The sequence below is a fragment of the Tachyglossus aculeatus genome, chromosome 4 (assembly GCF_015852505.1).
Source record: "Tachyglossus aculeatus isolate mTacAcu1 chromosome 4, mTacAcu1.pri, whole genome shotgun sequence".
Classification (NCBI taxonomy): Eukaryota; Metazoa; Chordata; class Mammalia; order Monotremata; family Tachyglossidae; genus Tachyglossus; species Tachyglossus aculeatus.
In genome coordinates this window covers 72,338,177-72,355,686 of record NC_052069.1, presented here as the reverse complement: position 1 = coordinate 72,355,686, position 17,510 = coordinate 72,338,177, and the positions used below count along the sequence as shown (strand labels likewise).

The following is a 17,510-nucleotide window of genomic DNA, read 5'->3' as shown; positions in this document are numbered from 1 at the left end:
TTCCAGCTCCACTGCTTGTCAGCTGTATGACTTTGGGCAAGTCACTTAACTTCTCTGTGCCTCAGTTACCTCATCTGTAAAATGGGGATTAAGACTGTGAGCCCCACGTGGGACAACCTGATTGCCTTGTGTCCACCCCAGTGCTTAGGATAGTGCTTTGCACATAGTAAGCATTTAACAAATGCCATAAATATTATTACTATTATTATTAATCAGAAACCACTATTAGAACTTTATACAAATCTATCATCGCCATTCTTCAGATTGTCACATTTTGATGTTACAATGTATTGGAGGGTTAATAAACTATAAGGTACTATATGTGGGGCTTGAACAAAATGGATTAAGTTCCAATAATCAAATTTAAATTTGTCAGACAACATTAAATCTTTCAAATGTACACAATTTGCATAATTTCATAAGTACCAGAAAAGCTGTGTCTACAAAGACAAAAATAAGGTGTGAGTCAAGCAGTCATAATGGAAATTTAGACTTTTCAATATTTATTTTCTGCCCATTGTTTCCAACTAGTTTATCCCCATTTTTTTAACATCATTCAAGTGATATTTGATCTGTTCTGTAGAGAGGCACATTTGCCCTGGTGAAAATAAAGCTTTGAAGAGATATACAGCACTCTTGATACTAAAGTATTCCTTTATATTATAAGACTTCAATAGTTATATAAAGAGAATTTGAAAATGGATTACTCTCCTCCTCCTCTAGTAAAGCAAACATCCAGTGGTTTTAGGTACTGAGTTAAATAAGTGAAATAGTATTACTGGAATTAGAAGTAAAGCTTGAAAAGCGCCATTCTAGACAGCAAGTGCATCATAATGATTATAGCAACAATAATAAAATAATAGTAATAATAATGGTATCTGCTAAGTGCTTACTATGTGCCAGGCACTGTACTAAGTGCTGGGGTAAATACAAGCTAATCAGGTTGGACAAAGTCCATATCCCACAGTTTCAATCCCTATTTTACAGATGAGGTAACTGGAGCACAGGGAAGTGAAATGAAGTGAAATGACTTGCCCAAGGTCACACAGTGGACAAGTAGCGGAGACACGATTAGAGCCCAGGTTCTTCTGACTTCTGGACCCGATCTCTATGCACTAGGCCATGTTGCTTCTCCATCACCTCATAAAGAACACTAGTTATTCCTGAATAAAACAAATCTATTCACCTGACAATGTTTCCTGGATCCACTTCAATCAACCACATACATCGCAGATTATTGTCATAAGGAAAGGGATAGCCAGGAGATAAGATTCTTCCTGATGATTCTCCTTTGAAACGGCCTCCACATTCAGCTAATGAAAATAGAATTTGGCATTAATTTTATCACAATGAATATTTGCCAAGGGTTTATTTTAAATATTGATGAAATATTACTAATATTTCTGAAAAGTAATAATTATTACTTAATGGTAAACACATATTTGAGACAGCAATAGAAAAGCAATGAAAGAACTGGCAAAAAATTAGGTCTTCAACAGAACACCATCCTGCAGATTAGACAAATAGGCTTAGTAAGAAGAAAGCCACAAATGAATGCTATGTAAACACTTAAATATTTGCTTTTTCTTAGAAAACAACAGATAACAAACTACTCACTGCTTGCAGATAGCAGTTATCCTTGGGCACGCCTGAATGATTCATAAGGATTCAAAGGCCCTCACCCCTACCCCAGGCTTTCCAAATCTTATTAAACTTTTTTTCGTTTTAATTATTTTAAGCTCCTTCCCTCTTTACCACCCAAAAAAGAAGGCAAAACTGTGACTACATTTCCCACTGAAGTTAAATTGTCCTTTGATTTTGATTTAACATTCTTCCCGATATTTGCTTATGGAATATATTACCTTGATATTGCTGAATTCTACATCAAGTTTTATCAAAAGGGCAATTTTAATACATTTAAGAATAATAATAATGGTATTTGTTAAGTGCTTAACTATATGTGAAATACCGTACTAAGCACCGGGGTGGATACAAGCGGATCGGGTTGGACGCAGTCCCTATGCCATGTGGGGCTCACAGTCTCAATCTCCATTTTACAGATGAGGTAACGGAGGCTCAGAGAGGTGAACTGACTTGCCCAAGATCACACGACAGACAAGTGATGGAGCCAGGATTAGAACCCATGACCTTCTGACTCCCAGGCTTGTGCTCTATTCAAATCTATATTTCCTAGCCTGGTGTTATCAGTAGGTCCAATTATAGGGCCTCCTTCTCAATCCCCATCTCTTATCAGTTGTGGCAGGGCCCCTCTAGAATAGAACCCTTTTGTGGGCAGGGAACATGTCTATCAACTCTGTTTTTTCGTATTCTTCCAAGCACTTAATACAGTGCTCTGCACACAGCAAATGCTCAGTGAATATGATTGAATAGTTGAAGGCATGTTCAAAAGATTATTGAAGTACTGCTATCATACCCACAGGATCCTTTCTCTGGGTGGGAGAACTGTCTTCACCAATACTGTGGTAGTCTGTTTGAAGGTATATAGTTTATTAACGATAACCAACTCAATGTTGTACTTTCCTAAGAATAAGAATAATATAATAATAATAATGTTCTAAGCGCTGGGGTAGATACAAGATAATCAGGTTGTCCCACGTGGGGCTCACAGTCTTAATCCTTATTTTACAGATGAGGTAACAGCCTCAGAGAAATTAAATGACTTGCCCAAAGTCACACAGCTCATCAGTGGCGGAGTCGGGATCATCATCAATCGTTTTTATTGAGCGCTTACTGTGTGCACAGCACTGTACTAAGCGCTTGCTTATGCTTATGTACTAAGCATAGGGATTATAACCTATGACTTCTGACTCCCAACCCCATGTTCTTTCCACTAAGCCACGCTTATTAGTGCAGTTCTCTGAACAAAATAAATGCACAAAAAAGATGATCGATTGATTGACCTGTTTTGTTCCTTGAATTATTATAGAGATAATCTTTACAGAGCAAAATTTAATGGAAATCAGTAGGATGTAGACTTATGTCACTTCCAAATTCAGGCCACCCAAGGACTTTTGTAGACTAGATATAAGGAGGAGAATAACAAATCCATTTTACCATCACCTTCATGAACTGTGCTGTTTCCCAAAATAGACCAGAAATACAATATTCCTGCACGTTGAATAATTAAAATGTCACCTTCATTCATAATTGAAAAACAAATAAATGTATTGCATACAATTCTCTAAATCATGATATAGTGAAGTCCTTGGTTTACTGGATCATCTTGATAGGCATTAAATGAATGACCAAAGAATCATTTTTCAGACTAAAATGATTTCACTCAAATTTTTTAAATTTATTACCAATACAGGATGGTAGAGGATAATCCCATGCCCGTCTCTCTCCTGTCATGCACTTTAGAATGCTACTTCCGTGGAGTGTGTACCCTGGATTACATCCATAAATAATGGTGCTGCCAGCAAAATGGCCTTGGTCACTGATCTTGTATCCAAATTGTGGCACACCAGGATCCTCACAGTGTGAGAGTTCAAAGCCTGTGGGAAAGAATGATAGAAAATAATTTATGGATCCAATGTAATAATTACACATATCATATATATGATATATATATATATATATATATATATATAGTAAAGCCTTTTTATGGTACTTAAGCACTTACTATGTGCCAGACACTTTTCTAAGCACTGGGGTAGATACAAGGTAATCAGGTTGGACACAATCCATTTCCCACTTGGGGCTCATAGTCATAATCCCCATTTTACAGATGAAGTAACTGAGACACAGCTAAGTTAAGTGACTTCCCCAAGGCCACACAGCAGACAAGTGGCAGAGACAGGACTAGAACCCAAGTCCTTCTGATCCCCAGGCCCATGCTCTATCCACTAGGCCACACTGCGTGTCTGTTTGGTTAATGGCACCGAGATGGATGATGGCAGTTATTCAAAAGTTTCAAATAAAGCACTTTTTAAAAAAAAATCAAGGATCTCAAGAATCTTTGCTAAATATTTTTTTAACCCTTTTCAAAAACATAACATTGGGCACAAATATTTCCAAAATTTCTATGGCTTATTTTATTTTATGATATTTGTTAAATGCTTACTATTTTCCTCGCTGTACTAACCCCCATTTTTTGCAGAAGAGGTTACTGAGGCAAAGAGAAGAAAAGTGACTTGAATCAAGGTCACCTAACACATAAGTGGTCGAGCCAGGTCCCCTTACTCCCAAGCCAGTGCTTTTTCCACTAGCCCATGCTGCTTCTCTGTGTTTCATTTTTAACTGACTCCCAGGCACAAGGACCATTCAAGATTTCATACCATATGTTGTAATCTGATTCAGAAATATTGTCTTTGTGATTGATCAAGTTTTTCATAAACGGCCTCAGTAATAACATTTTATATTTTGGATCACAACCGGGCCAACACTTTGAATTAGTGAAGTTACACTGGCAGACAGGGAGACCATAAAAATATTGCCAGACACTAATTTTGTTGCAATAAAATGATGAGTTCCATAAGTTTCTAGCAACAGAATAGCTTTACTATCTTCAGGCAAGACTATGTTCATAAATCCTCTTTCACAGAGAGGACAAACAGGATGAAAACACTTTCGAAAAAAGCCTTTGTCCATCAGTAAATTATCTTGTCCTTTGCAAACATCAGTTAAATATTCAATACCTTTTAATGCACTAGGATACTTATATTTTCCCAAATGTTTCATTTAATTAAATGAAACTGCATGTAAAAATGGTTATTCTGCCTTCATTGTGCTTGAAACTGCAGGAATGGAAGGGTAAAATTTAGTAAGTTTAGCTCAAGCAGTCCAGGTTTGTCCATAAAATAAATCATTGCACCTTCTTGATCAATTCATTTGTGTATACTGGCTTGATCTATTGTTGTAGATCTACTGTTGTAACAAAGTATAAACCAATAAAGACATTGATCTTAAAATGCAAATGGCTGTCATTTACGTTTGTGTGCGAATATCTTTGGTTTTTCAAAGATGTGCTGGGAAATAAAGGTGCACTATGAATGTTTCAGGGAAAAAAAACTCTTTATAGAGAGCATTATCTAGTTCTGAACAAATTTAGGGACATGGAGAGGATGACAATGCTCATCATCTTTATTTTGAGATTGTGCTACCAACTGAAAGAAAAAACAGTGCTAGGTCACAGACACAGTGTATCAAGGTACAGTCTTAATCCCATGCACACTTTAAAGGCACACCCTGTCTATAGCTGTTATATTTCATTATCCTTAGCATCATTAACAACATTTTCATAAAAATAGTGATGGTACTTATTAAGCATTCATTATGTGCCAAGTACTGGGCTAAGTGCTAGGGTTTATATTAGATAATCAGGCTAGATTAATTTCCTCTTCTTCCACTCCCTTCTATATTGCCCTTGCACTTGGATTTGCTCCCTTGATTCACCCCTCCTTCAGCCGCACAACACTTACATACAGCATATCTGTAATTTATTTATATAAATGTCCACCTCCCCCTCTAGAACATAAAGTTATAGTGGGCAGAGAAGGTGTCTACCATGCTCTGTAACAGTAAGTGCTCAATAAATAGGCCTGATTGATTTATTGATTAGACATTCATAGTGAAGCAGCGTGGCTCAGTGGAAAGAGCCCGGGCTTTGGAGTCAGAGGTCATGGGTTCGAATCCAGGCTCCACCACATGTCTGCTGTGTGACCTTGGGCAAGTCACTTCACTTCTCTGAGCCTCAGTTATCTCATCTGTAAAATGGGGATTAAGACTGTGAGCCCCACGTGGGACAACTTGATCACCTTGTATCCCCCCCAGAGCTTAGAACAGTGCTTTGCACATAGTAAGCACTTAACAAATGCCATTATTATTATTACAAAATCCCTGTTCAACATGGGGCTCACAATCTAAGAGGGAAAGGGGAACTGGTCTTTCATCCACATATTCGATTAGAAAACTGAGGTACAGAGAGGTTAAACAATTCATCCAAGTCACACAGCAGGTAAGTGGCAGTCAGAGATAGGACTGGAACCCAGGAAATGACCTCATTTCCACAAAGCCATGCTGTCATGCTGTCATGCTGTCATGCAACATGTTCTCTCAGACTATATTAAGTTCAGGACTCTTGCTGACTTTTGAGGGCTTAAATGCAACCATTTGGTAACACATCCTCGAGTTCCTACTTCGAGCAGTGCCATAGTGGAGCTGAGAGCTTCCTGCTAGTGTACTGGGAGGGAACTTTACACAGTATGGAAAGGCTGGGAAGGAGCTTGGAAGCTTCCTGGGTTCCTCTTCCTCAAGTTTATCGGATATTAAACATCCTGCTCCTTGATTAAATGTAAGGCGCCTTTTTAAGCTGGGTAAAGACAGAACATTTAAACTAATAAATCAATCCATCAATGTCTGTCAAGTAGGGAGGACAGACATTAATATACATAAATGAATTATGGATGTGTACATAAGCGTTGTGGGGCTTATTTAGAGGTGATTAAAGCATGAAAATCTAAGTGTAAAGATGACACAGAAGGGAGTGGGGGAAGAGGGAATGAAGGCTTTGTCAGGGAAGGCCTCTTGGAGGAGATGTGCATTCAATAAGGCTTTGAAGTGGGTATGGTGATTGCCAGCCAAATATGAAGAGGGATGGCATTCCAGGCCAAAGACAGGATATGGATGGTGAAATAGACAAGACTGAGGTACAGTTAATAAATTGGCATTAGAGGAGTGAAGTGTGAAGTGTACAGGTTCAGATGTAGTAGGAAATCAGGGAGGTACAAGGTAGGAGGGGCAAGGTGATTGAGTGCTTTAAAGCTGATGCTAAGGAGTCTCTTTTTGAAGCAGAAGTGGATAGGCAAACCACTGGAGGTCCTTGACAAGTGGAAAAACTTGAACTAAACAATTTTGGAGAAAAATGATCCAGTTAGCAGAATGAAGTATGGACTGGAGGGGGAAGAAACAGGAGGCAGAGGGATCAGCAAAGGGGCCGATGCAGTAATCCAGGCAAGATAGGATACATGCTTTCATTAATGTGGTAGCAGTTCAGATGAATCAGATTTTCATCATGGGCTGAAGTTAAACCAAATGATTTGGTGACAGATTGAATATGTGAGTTGAATGAGGAAATGAGAGATGAGGGCTAGTGCCAAGGTTATGGGCTTGTGAAACAGAGAGGATGGTGGTGCTATCTACAGTGATGGGGAAGATATGGGGAGGACAGGGTATGGGTGGGAAGATACGGAGTTATGTTTTGGACATGTTATGTGTGAGGTGTTGGCAGGACATCCAAGTAGAGATGTCCTGAGAGCAGGAGAAAATGTGAGACTGCAGAGAAGGACAGAGATCAAGCACAAGGCTGGAGATGTAGATTTAGGAATCATCCACATAGAAATAGTAGTTGAAGCCATTGGAGTGAATGAGTGGGTGCAGATGGGAAAAAAAGAAGTACATCTAGAACTGAACCTTGAGTGGGTAGGAGGCAGAGTAGGAGCCGACGGAACAGACTGAGAATGAGAGGCCAGTGAAATAGCAGCAGAACTAGGAGAGAACGGTTTCAGAGAAGCTGAGGTGGGATAATGTTTCTAGGAGAAGAGCGTGGTCAGCACTGTAGACAGCACCTGAGAGTTCAAGGAGGATTAGGATGGAGTAGAGACTGCTGGATTCGGCAAGAAGGAGACTGAGTCACAAATGAAACTGACTTTCCAGGGGCAGTTTCTGTGGAGTAAAGGGAACAGAAGCCATGGTAATGTCTAGGAGAGAACTGGAGGAGAGGAACTGGGTGTAGAAAACTCTCTAAACACAGAGAAGAATGGTAGAAGGGAGATGGGGTGATAACTGGAGGGAGGTGTGGGGTCAAGGTTTTTTTAGCTTGTTTGTTTTTGTTATTTAGGATAGGAGAGACATGAGCACGTTTGAAAGAACTGGGGAAAAAGACTTTGGAGACTGGACAGTTGAAGATGGTGGGAAGGGAGTAAAAGAAGTGAGGGGGACACATAGATTTATAGGCAAGCAGAAGAAAAACCCACTAGGAGGGCTGCCCTCGTCCCTCCCCTGGGCAGGATGAAGGTCCAGTCACACCTTATCCATTGTGCGTCCCCTCATTTACCTCTAATTTTCCTGGAGTTGGAAGCCTGGGTCCTGAGCAAGCATGACTCTGGCCTCCTGTGTTTAACCCTGATCGCTCTCCCTCTCTCCAGATTCACATCTCCTCCTGCCTTCAGGACATCTCTTGGATGTCCTCCCATCACCTCAAACTTAACATGTCCAAAACAGAGCTTCTTATCTTCCCACCTAAAACTTGTCTTCCTGCTGACTTTCCCATCGTAGATTGCACCAACATCCTTCTGACTCACAAGCCCATAACCTTGGCATTTTCCTTGACTCCTCTCTGTCAAACCACATATTCAAACTACCACCAAGTCCTATCAGTCCCACCTTAGCAACCTCACTAAAATCTGCCCTTTCCTCTCCATTCATACTGCTACCACGCTTATACAATCACTTATCCTATCCTACCTGGATTAGTGCATTCATTCATTCAATCATATTTATTGAGCACTTACTGTGTGCAGAACACTGTATTAAGCGCTTGGGAAGTACAAGTTGGATCAGCTTCCTTACTGACCTTCCAGCCCCCTGTCTCTCCCGACTCCAGTCCATACTTCACTCTGCTGCCCGGATCATTTTTCTATTAAAACGCTCAGGATACATCACCCCACCCCTCAGAAAATTCCAGTGGTTGCCTATCCACCTCCATATGAAACAAAAACTCCTCACCAGTGGCTTTAAAGCAGACCACCACCTTTACCCCTCCTACTTCACCTTGCTTCTTTCCTTCTACAACCCAGCCAACACACTTCACTCCTCTAGGTGCTATCCTCAGTTTGCCTCCATCTCTCCTATTTCACTGACGACCCCTAGCCCATCATTCATTCATTCATTCAATCGTAATTATTGAGCATTTACTGTATGCAGAGCACTGTACTAAGTGCTTGGGAAAATACAATACAACAATAAACAGTGACAATCCCTGCTCACAATGAGCTCACAGTCTAGAGGGGGAAGACAGATATCAACACAATAAATAAAATTACAGGTATATACATAAGTGCTATTGGGGCTGGGAGGAGGGGGCAATGGCAAAGGGAGTGAGAGATGAGGAAAAATGGGGTTTAGTCTGGCCAGGCCTCTTGGAGGAGACGAGCCTTCAGTAAGGCTTTGAAGAGGTGGAGAGTAATTGTCCTGCAGAATTGAGGAGGGAGAGCATTCCAGGCCAGAAGCAGGATGTGGAAAGGGGTTGGTGGCGAGACAGGCTTGATCGAGGCACATTGAGAAGGTTAGCACCAGAAGAGCAAAGTGTGTGGGCTGGGTTGAAGAAGGAGAGATGAGGTAGGAGGGAGAAAAGGTGATGGATAGCTTTAGAGCCAATAGTGAGGAGTTTTTGTTTGATACGGAGGTGCATAGACAACACTGGAGATTTTTCAGGCGGGGGTGATGTGTCCTGAACGTTTCTCTAGAAAGATGATCTGGGCAGCAGAGTGAAGTATGGACTGGAGTGGGGAGAGACAGAAGGTTGGGAGGTCAGCAGGGAATCTGATGCAGTAATCTAGGCAGGGTAGGATGAGTGATTGTATTAACGTGGTGGCAGATTGGATGGAGAGGAAAGGGTGGATTTAGTGAGGTTGTGAAGGTGGGACTGTCAGGATTTGGTGACAGATTGAATAAGTGGGTTGAATGAGAGGAGTCAAGAATAATGCCAAAATTACGGGCTTGTGAGATGGGAAGGATGGTAGTGCCGCCTACATTGTTGGGAAAGGCAGGGAGATGCCAGGCCTGGAATGCCCTCCCTCCTCTAATCTTACAGATAACCACTCTACCCCACTTCAAAGCCTTATTGAGGGCATTTCTCCTCCAATAAGCCTTCCCAAACTAAGCCCCACTTTTCCTCATCTCCCACTTCGTTCTGCATCACCCTGACTTGTTCCCTTTGGTCTTTCCCCCACTCACAGCACTTGTGTACAAATCTGTAATTTTATTTATTTGTATTGATGTCTGTTTCCTCCCTCTAGACCATAAACTCATTGTGGGCAGGGAATGTTAGTATTTATTGTTGTACTATACTTTCCCAAGTGCTTAGTACAGTGCTCTGCATACAGTAAGCACTCAATGAATACGACTGTATGAATGAATGATGATGATGGTATTTGTTAAGCGCTTACTATGTGCAAAGCACTGTTTTAAGCGCTCGGGGGCTACAAGATGATCAGGTTGTCCCATGTGGGGCTCACAGACTTCATCCCCATTTTCCAGATGAGGTAACTGAGGCACAGAGAAGTTAAGTGACTTGCCCAAAGTCACACAGCTGACAAGTTGTGGAGCCAGGATCAGAACCCATGACCTCTGATTCGCAAGCCCAGGTTCTTTTCACTGAACCACACAGGCTCTAATATTTGGATAGGGTCTTTCTGGAGAATATTCTCTGACTTCTCTCCCTGTTTTCTGCAGTTCAAAGCACGGAAATGATACCATGTGCAAAAGCCCCATGAGGAATGAGTGAAAAGGAAGCAAAAGCTAAAACTGTGCCAAGTGTTTGAAAGATTAAGCATGATATCATTAAGGACAGCCTTTTTGTGCATGCAACACAGCCAGGAGAGTGGGTCCTGCAGTGGCTTTTTCAATTGGACATTCATCAGTAGAGAATTTTACCATCAGCACTGTCTTTCCAGAATATGAAAGACAACTTTATATCAGAAAATGGAAAGCCGTGTGGCTTAATGGAAAGAGTCCAGAAACCTGGGTTTTAAGACCGACTCTGCCCCTGGTCTGCTGTGTGACCTTGGGTTAGTCACTTGACTTCTCTGTGCTTCAGTTTCCTCATCTGTAAAAAGGGTTAAATGCCTGTTCTCCTCCCTCTTAGACTGTGAGTCCCATGTGGGATCTGTTTATTTTTTAAATCTGCCACAGAGCTTAGTACTGTGCTTTGCATATAGATGTGCTTAACAGACATCACAGTTAAAAAGACTAGATCATGAAAGCAGAAACTAATAATGTTATGCATAATGGATATCATCTGGTCACAAGGAAATTCTACATAAGCAACAGAAATTTACTCATATTTACCAGTAAAGGAAGTAATTTCCCAGCATTAGCATTTTCTGTATTTGAAGTACATTTGGTACATATATATGGACGAAATGCACTTCAAAAATGTATATATACATGTGTATACATATATACACATACACGCATCATTATGTTTCAAGTGACCTTTTCAAAAATTACCTCTATGAACTGCCTGGCTATGCCTTAGCAGACATAACTGTTGTTCTTGCCATTCACTCACCATTCGCAATATTACAGCTTCTGCACTTGCCAAACATCACTACTCAAAATAAAATGGAAATCAAGCTCTCTTTTCATGGCTTATTGAGAAAAACTATCCTTCCTTATTTTGAATGTTTTGAAAACGTTGCTGGAAATTGCTGTTGAAGTTTAGAGTAGATATTCTTTGTGAATTAAGATAATTTATAACACTTTGCATTATGGATGAAAATGCACGTGGACTAGGGCGGAAGCCACAAAAGCAAACATAATTTAGATCAATTGGGTGAAATGATTGTTGATTCTTTCATAAGTATGTTGGGGTTGCCGTATCTGCATGGAGGATTCAGCTGGCTGTCTTTTCAGTGCAATAACTCAAATGCGTAGACTTGGCAATCAAGAAAGGAGGCTTGTAGAAATCACGTGCACAATAAACATTCACCATTTGATTTGGAATTTAATTCTGTGAGGTAAATCTCTTCCAAACAGAGACACCATTGTTAGATTATATAATAAGGATGCTTGCTTTCTTGATTTAAATCAATCTGTGAGTGCATGTCTCTCTATCTCTCTGTTACACACCCACCACATTCAATCTTTTTTCTCTTACATGATTTTATTCTCTTATGACAGCCAAATAGAAAACATGTCACAATTATAAAGAAAACAGATGGCTATGCTACAAAATCTAGAAGGATAGAAGCAGCACCCAAGTCAATATGTCTTTATAAGTACATTATTTCCAAGAAAATAATTTAATCTCCTACAGCACCACAGAGTATATAAAGTCCTTGAGGGCAGAGACCATGTTTTTAGATCTTTCTCTGCAAAACTGCACAGGAGAAAATACAGTCCTCTACACACAATAGATGCTTGGGAAATACTCTTCCTACGATCAGACATATATTATGTGATTAACTGTTTGATTACAATGTTTTTGCTGATCAGTATTCTAGAGTTTACTAATGAGAACAGTTTGAAACATAATAGATAGAGCCCCACGTGGGACAACCTCATCACCTTGTATCCCCCCAGCGCTTAGAACAGTGCTTTGCACATAGTAAGCGCTTAATAAATGCCATTATTATTAATAGATAACTGTTAATCCAGGAATCAACCTGACAAGTTTGACAAGAAGTCTAAGGGGAAAACTTGAATATGATGGAAAAAAGTATCTTCAGTGAACCTTGGGTGGGGGGAGGGTGTGTGTGGGGGGGGGTGTATGCGTGCACGTGTGTGTGTGTGTGTGTGTGTGTGTGTGTGTGTGTGTGTGTGTGTCCTCTACTTTCATGAGCTCATTCACTGTTTACACTTTCACACTGTGGTTCACAGGCAAAAGTCTCTACTGAGAAGCAGCGTGGCTCAGTGGAAAGAGCCCGGGCTTTGGAGTCAGAGGTCATGGGTTCGAATCCTACTCCTCCAATTTCTAGCTGGGTGACTTTGGGCAAGTCACTTCACTTCTCTGGGCCTCAGTTACCTCATCTGTAAAATGAGGATGAAGACTGTGAGCCCCACGTGGGACAATCTGATCACTTTGTATCCTCCCGAGTGCTTAGAACAGTGCTTTGCACATAGTAAGTGCTTAATAAATACTATTATTATTATTATTACTTCACTTGCTGGGCATCTCCTTTAGATTATTTTGCTACAGTGTGACATTGCCCTAGGCTTTTAGCAGCAGCAACAGCAGTAACAATGTTCCCTCTGACCTCAGAGGGATGAGTTGACTTGCCAATCTCCACTTCCAGGCCCTCTTCACTGTGCTCATTCACCACGACCAAGGAATGCCTGCTCTTAACCATTCGCCATCACCCAAGAATATCAGGTTGTTATTCACCTTCACTAAAGCCATCAATCCTAAAGCAGGATGGCCCACCCTCCTAATGAAAGTGAAACTGTGTGCAATTTAGTTTGTGTCCTCGAATCCCCAGGTAATAATAATACTAATGACGGTATTTGTTAAGTGCTTACTATGTTCCAAGCACTGTTCTACGTGCTGGGGGAGATACAAGGTTATCAGGTTGTCCCAGGTGGGGCTCACAGTCTTAATCTCCATTTTACAGATGAGATCATTTAGGCACAGAGCAGTTCAGTGACATGCCCAAAGTCACACAGCTGAAAAGTGGCGGAGCCGGAATTAGAACCCATGACCTCTGACTCCCAAGTGTGGAGAGAATTGGGAATCATATTAATTTTTTCATTCAATCGTATTTATTGAGCACTTAATGTGCACTGCTCTAAATGTTTGGGAGAGTACAACAGACACATGAGTTCTGAGATCCTGGTCAGAACACGGGAAACAGCAGGGAATCGCCTAGTTTCCTACTCCCACCTACATTCACCACTTTCTTCCTTCAGCTGCTCAGAACAGAAACAGAGAAGAGCATGGGAGAGCCCACTGTTGGGTAGAGACTGTCTCTATATGTTGCCAATTTGTACTTCCCAAGCGCTTAGTACAGTGCTCTGCACATAGTAAGCACTCAATAAATACAATTGATGATGATGATGATGATATCCAGCTGGCTGTGGGGTAACCACCTATAGCCTGTCATATTCTTGAAAGCTTACTGTAGGCAGGGAATGTGCCTGTTTATCATTAAAGCATATTCTCCCAGGTTCTTAGTACAGTGTTTTGCACACAGTAAGCACTCAATAAATACAATTGAATAACTATGATTGAATTTATTTAATCATATTTATTGAGAGTTTACAGTGTGCAGAGCACTGCATTAAGCACTTGGGAGAGCCCAAAACGAAAGATTTGATAGACACATTCCCTGCCCACAATGAGCTCACAGTCCACGGACTTCACAGTCTAGAGGGAGCTGACAATCTAGAGAACTCAGAGCCCTCACGGGATAGGGTTGAAAATTACATTTTCTAGACCATAGGTGGCCAAGCCAATGGATAGAATGAAGGGCTACAAACCAAAAATAAAGTCAAGAGCTGCAAATCCCCGCTCCCTCAATTCCTTTGTCAGTGAGCTGACATTCTGGGTGGGTTGGGATAGGGGAAGGGAATGGTGAATGGCAAAAACTAGGCATTCAAATGGGTGGGGGTGGGGCAGTGAGCAGTGGAGAGCAAGCATTTCTAGCTGGGGCTGGTGAGTGGGGGATGATGATGATGATGGCATTTGTTAAGCGCTTACTACATGCAAAACACTGTTCTAAGCACTGGTGGGATACAAGGTGATCAAGTTGTCCCATGTGGGGCTCACAGTCTTAATCCCCATTTTACAGATGAGGTAACTGAGGCTCAGAGAAGTGAAGTGACTTGCCCAAGGTCACACAGCAGACATTTGGCGGAGACAGGATTCTGTACTTTCCCACCAGACAGTGAGTGGGGAAGGGCCAAGTGTGCCCTTTGAGTCCTGGTTTGGCCATCCCTGGGTAGAAAGTCTGCCCTGCAGCCAAAGACAGCCTTGCTAGGCCTGGATGAGGAGGGGGTATGGAGCTATGTGAATATTCTGGGAACAGCATAAAGCTTCATTGTAAAAAGTCCCTCCCTAGGTTACAACAGATTCAGGTATCCAGTGAAACAAACAATACTTGTGGAAAATTCAGTGCTTGAAAATTTTGTCAAGAGCCTTAGACCTTAACATCTTGCCATCTTGCCTCCTTCCCTTCCCCACAGCACCTGTATATATGTATATATGTTTGTACATATTTATTACTCTGTTTTACTTGTACATATCTATTCTATTTATTTTATTTTGTTAATATGTTTGGTTTTGTTCTCTGTCTACCCCTTCTGGACTGTGAGCCCACTGTTGGGTAGGGACTGTCTCTATATGTTGCCAACTTGTACTTCCCAAGTGCTTAGTACAGTGCTCTGCACACAGAAAGTGCTCAATAAATACAATTGCTTGATTGATTAACACGTAGCCAATTGAATAAATGGAAACTGTTATAACAGTTGTATAATACATACAGTAATATAATGTAAAGCTGTGCTATGTGGGCAGGGAATGTGTCTGTTTATTGTTGTATTGCACTCTCTCAAGTGCTTAGTACATTGTTCAGCGCATAGTAAATGCTCAATAAATGTTTGAATGAATGAATGAATGAATGTTTATCTAAAAAAAGTGAAGAACTCTATAACGCCACAAATAGAATTTACTTCACACTGTGTAAATTGTCAAAATATTGTTTACTAGTGAGAGAGAAAAAGTGAAACAAGAGATAGCTCATATAAAATTGTGAAGTTATTGCACAGGTTACACTGTTCCTAATAGTTGGTATACTGTTCTTGTTATCCTTTTCATTCAAGGTTCTTTGATGCAGCAGTGACTTATCAGCAATGATAATAATCATGATACTTGAATCCACAAAGTGTTTTTATATTTCCTAGGTACTTTCACATTAATTTTCATTTTATCCTTCTGAGAAGATTTATGTTTAATAAAGAAACATATTTGTTCTGCCCACTGGCCAGCAACCAAAACTCTGACTTTAATTCAGCAGCCTGGTGACAGTTATCATTGCATATACTTCCCTCCCCAGGTTAGCATTTTTCAATTTGGTGAACGCAAGGCCCAATTAGGAAATATTCAAACTGCAAATACTCCCTAATGCTTTTTATTCCTGAATGCAAAGAACTAACTGTGTCAAATAATATGAACATGCATTGGCTAATAAAATATCTACTAAAGTATTTTAAGAATCATGTAGACTCTATGCATATTTTCTACAAGCAATTTGATTAGATTCTGGCAGACCTGCCCTTTTTGTTAGTGTAGTCAATATTTGTTTAGTGAATTGGAGCAAACAAAAAATTGGTTCTGAAACAAGAAGGGTGATTTTAAAGAGTTCAATTCACCATGTTATCTCACATCGATCTCTGAATCACCTATATAAATGAAAGAAAACTTGACAGATACAAGACAATTGTAAACTAATCAAAATAGCACACACATTTTGAAGTTATTTCATTTGAAACAACGGACCTATTCATTGATCTCTGGGTACCTAAAATATTGGACCAAACTTGCTGATCAAACCCAAGCTCAGGTCCTTCCCTCCAGCCTGGAATTTCATCCCCCTTCATAACCAGAAGACCACATCATTAATGCCTTGTAACATCAAATTTCCTCCTAGATGCCTTCCTTCCTGGAATCTCTTCTTCCCTCCCTATTTCCCTCCTTCCTGTTTAACCCCCAAAGTCCTTAAGTATCCATGCCACCTAGTCTCACCTCCATACTTATGTGCATATCTTTGTTGCTTCCCTTATCTGTATTTATTTCAGGGTGTGTCTGTCTCTCCTTCTAGACTGTAAACTCCACGAGGTAAGGAATCATTTTACAAACTCTACCGTATTCTACTAAGAGCTTAGTGCAGAGTAACTACTTTATCAGTAATATTAATAATAATAATAATGATAGCATCTGTTAAGGACTTACTATGTGTCAAGCACTGTTCTAAGCGCTGGGTGGGGAAGGTTGCAAGGTAATCAAGGTTGTCCCACGTGGGGCTCACAGTCTTCATCCCCATTTTCCAGATGAGGGAACTGAGGCCCAAAGAAGTGAAGTGACTTGCCCAAAGTCACACAGCTGACAAGTCGCGGAGCCGGGATTAAAACAAATGATCTCCGACTCCCAAGCCCGGGCTCTTTCCACTGAGCCACACTGCTTCAATACTACTGAAGGACTGGTTACAGACAGAGATGGACTCAGTGATATCACAAGTAATTACCAGGTTTAAACTCCTCTGTACTCATTTTCACATGCATTCCCAAAACTCAGTTTTTCAGTTGTTATTTATGGTGGTGATAAAATTCACCTGATCGCTATTTGATCTTCAGCTTTATTGTCTCTCCTAAGAGAACCCATTAGTTTATCGGCCTCCAAAGTTCCATCATTTTGCTTTCATAAACTACAGCACTTACTGGTGTAAACAAGTTGAAAACCTTCATCGGTTCCTTCAGAATCAGAATTAAATTCTAACCAAAGTTGATTTGAGGTGCTGCTGAGGGTCAGTCCCCTCATTGATGCCCCAATGAAAGCACCCAGCAGGTGAGTTGTTTTATCTTTTCCATCATATATCTGTAAAAAAAATAAGGAAAAAATTAAAAATGGCTAATAACACATGCCAAAAATGTTGAAACTCTCAATAAGATAACAAGGGCCCTTGAAATGTCTTTCAAAAATACAGTTCCTTTCATGATTTGGCCAGTTTTATATAGTTCTATAAATCAAATTTATTTTTACAATATACTTAAAGGAT

General features: G+C 40.5%; 1 protein-coding gene across 1 annotated transcript in view; it reads right to left on the bottom strand.

Annotated features, from left to right (window-relative positions):
- Positions 1-17,510, bottom strand: part of CSMD3 (CUB and Sushi multiple domains 3) — a 781,433-nt gene that overhangs the window by 267,130 nt on the left and 496,793 nt on the right. The window contains exons 23-25 of the mRNA XM_038745631.1: positions 17,173-17,329; positions 3,324-3,515; positions 1,187-1,313 (exon numbers count right to left, since the gene is read on the bottom strand). Of these exons, the coding sequence (XP_038601559.1) occupies positions 1,187-1,313; positions 3,324-3,515; positions 17,173-17,329 (476 nt within the window). The remainder of the gene's footprint in view (positions 1-1,186; positions 1,314-3,323; positions 3,516-17,172; positions 17,330-17,510) is intronic.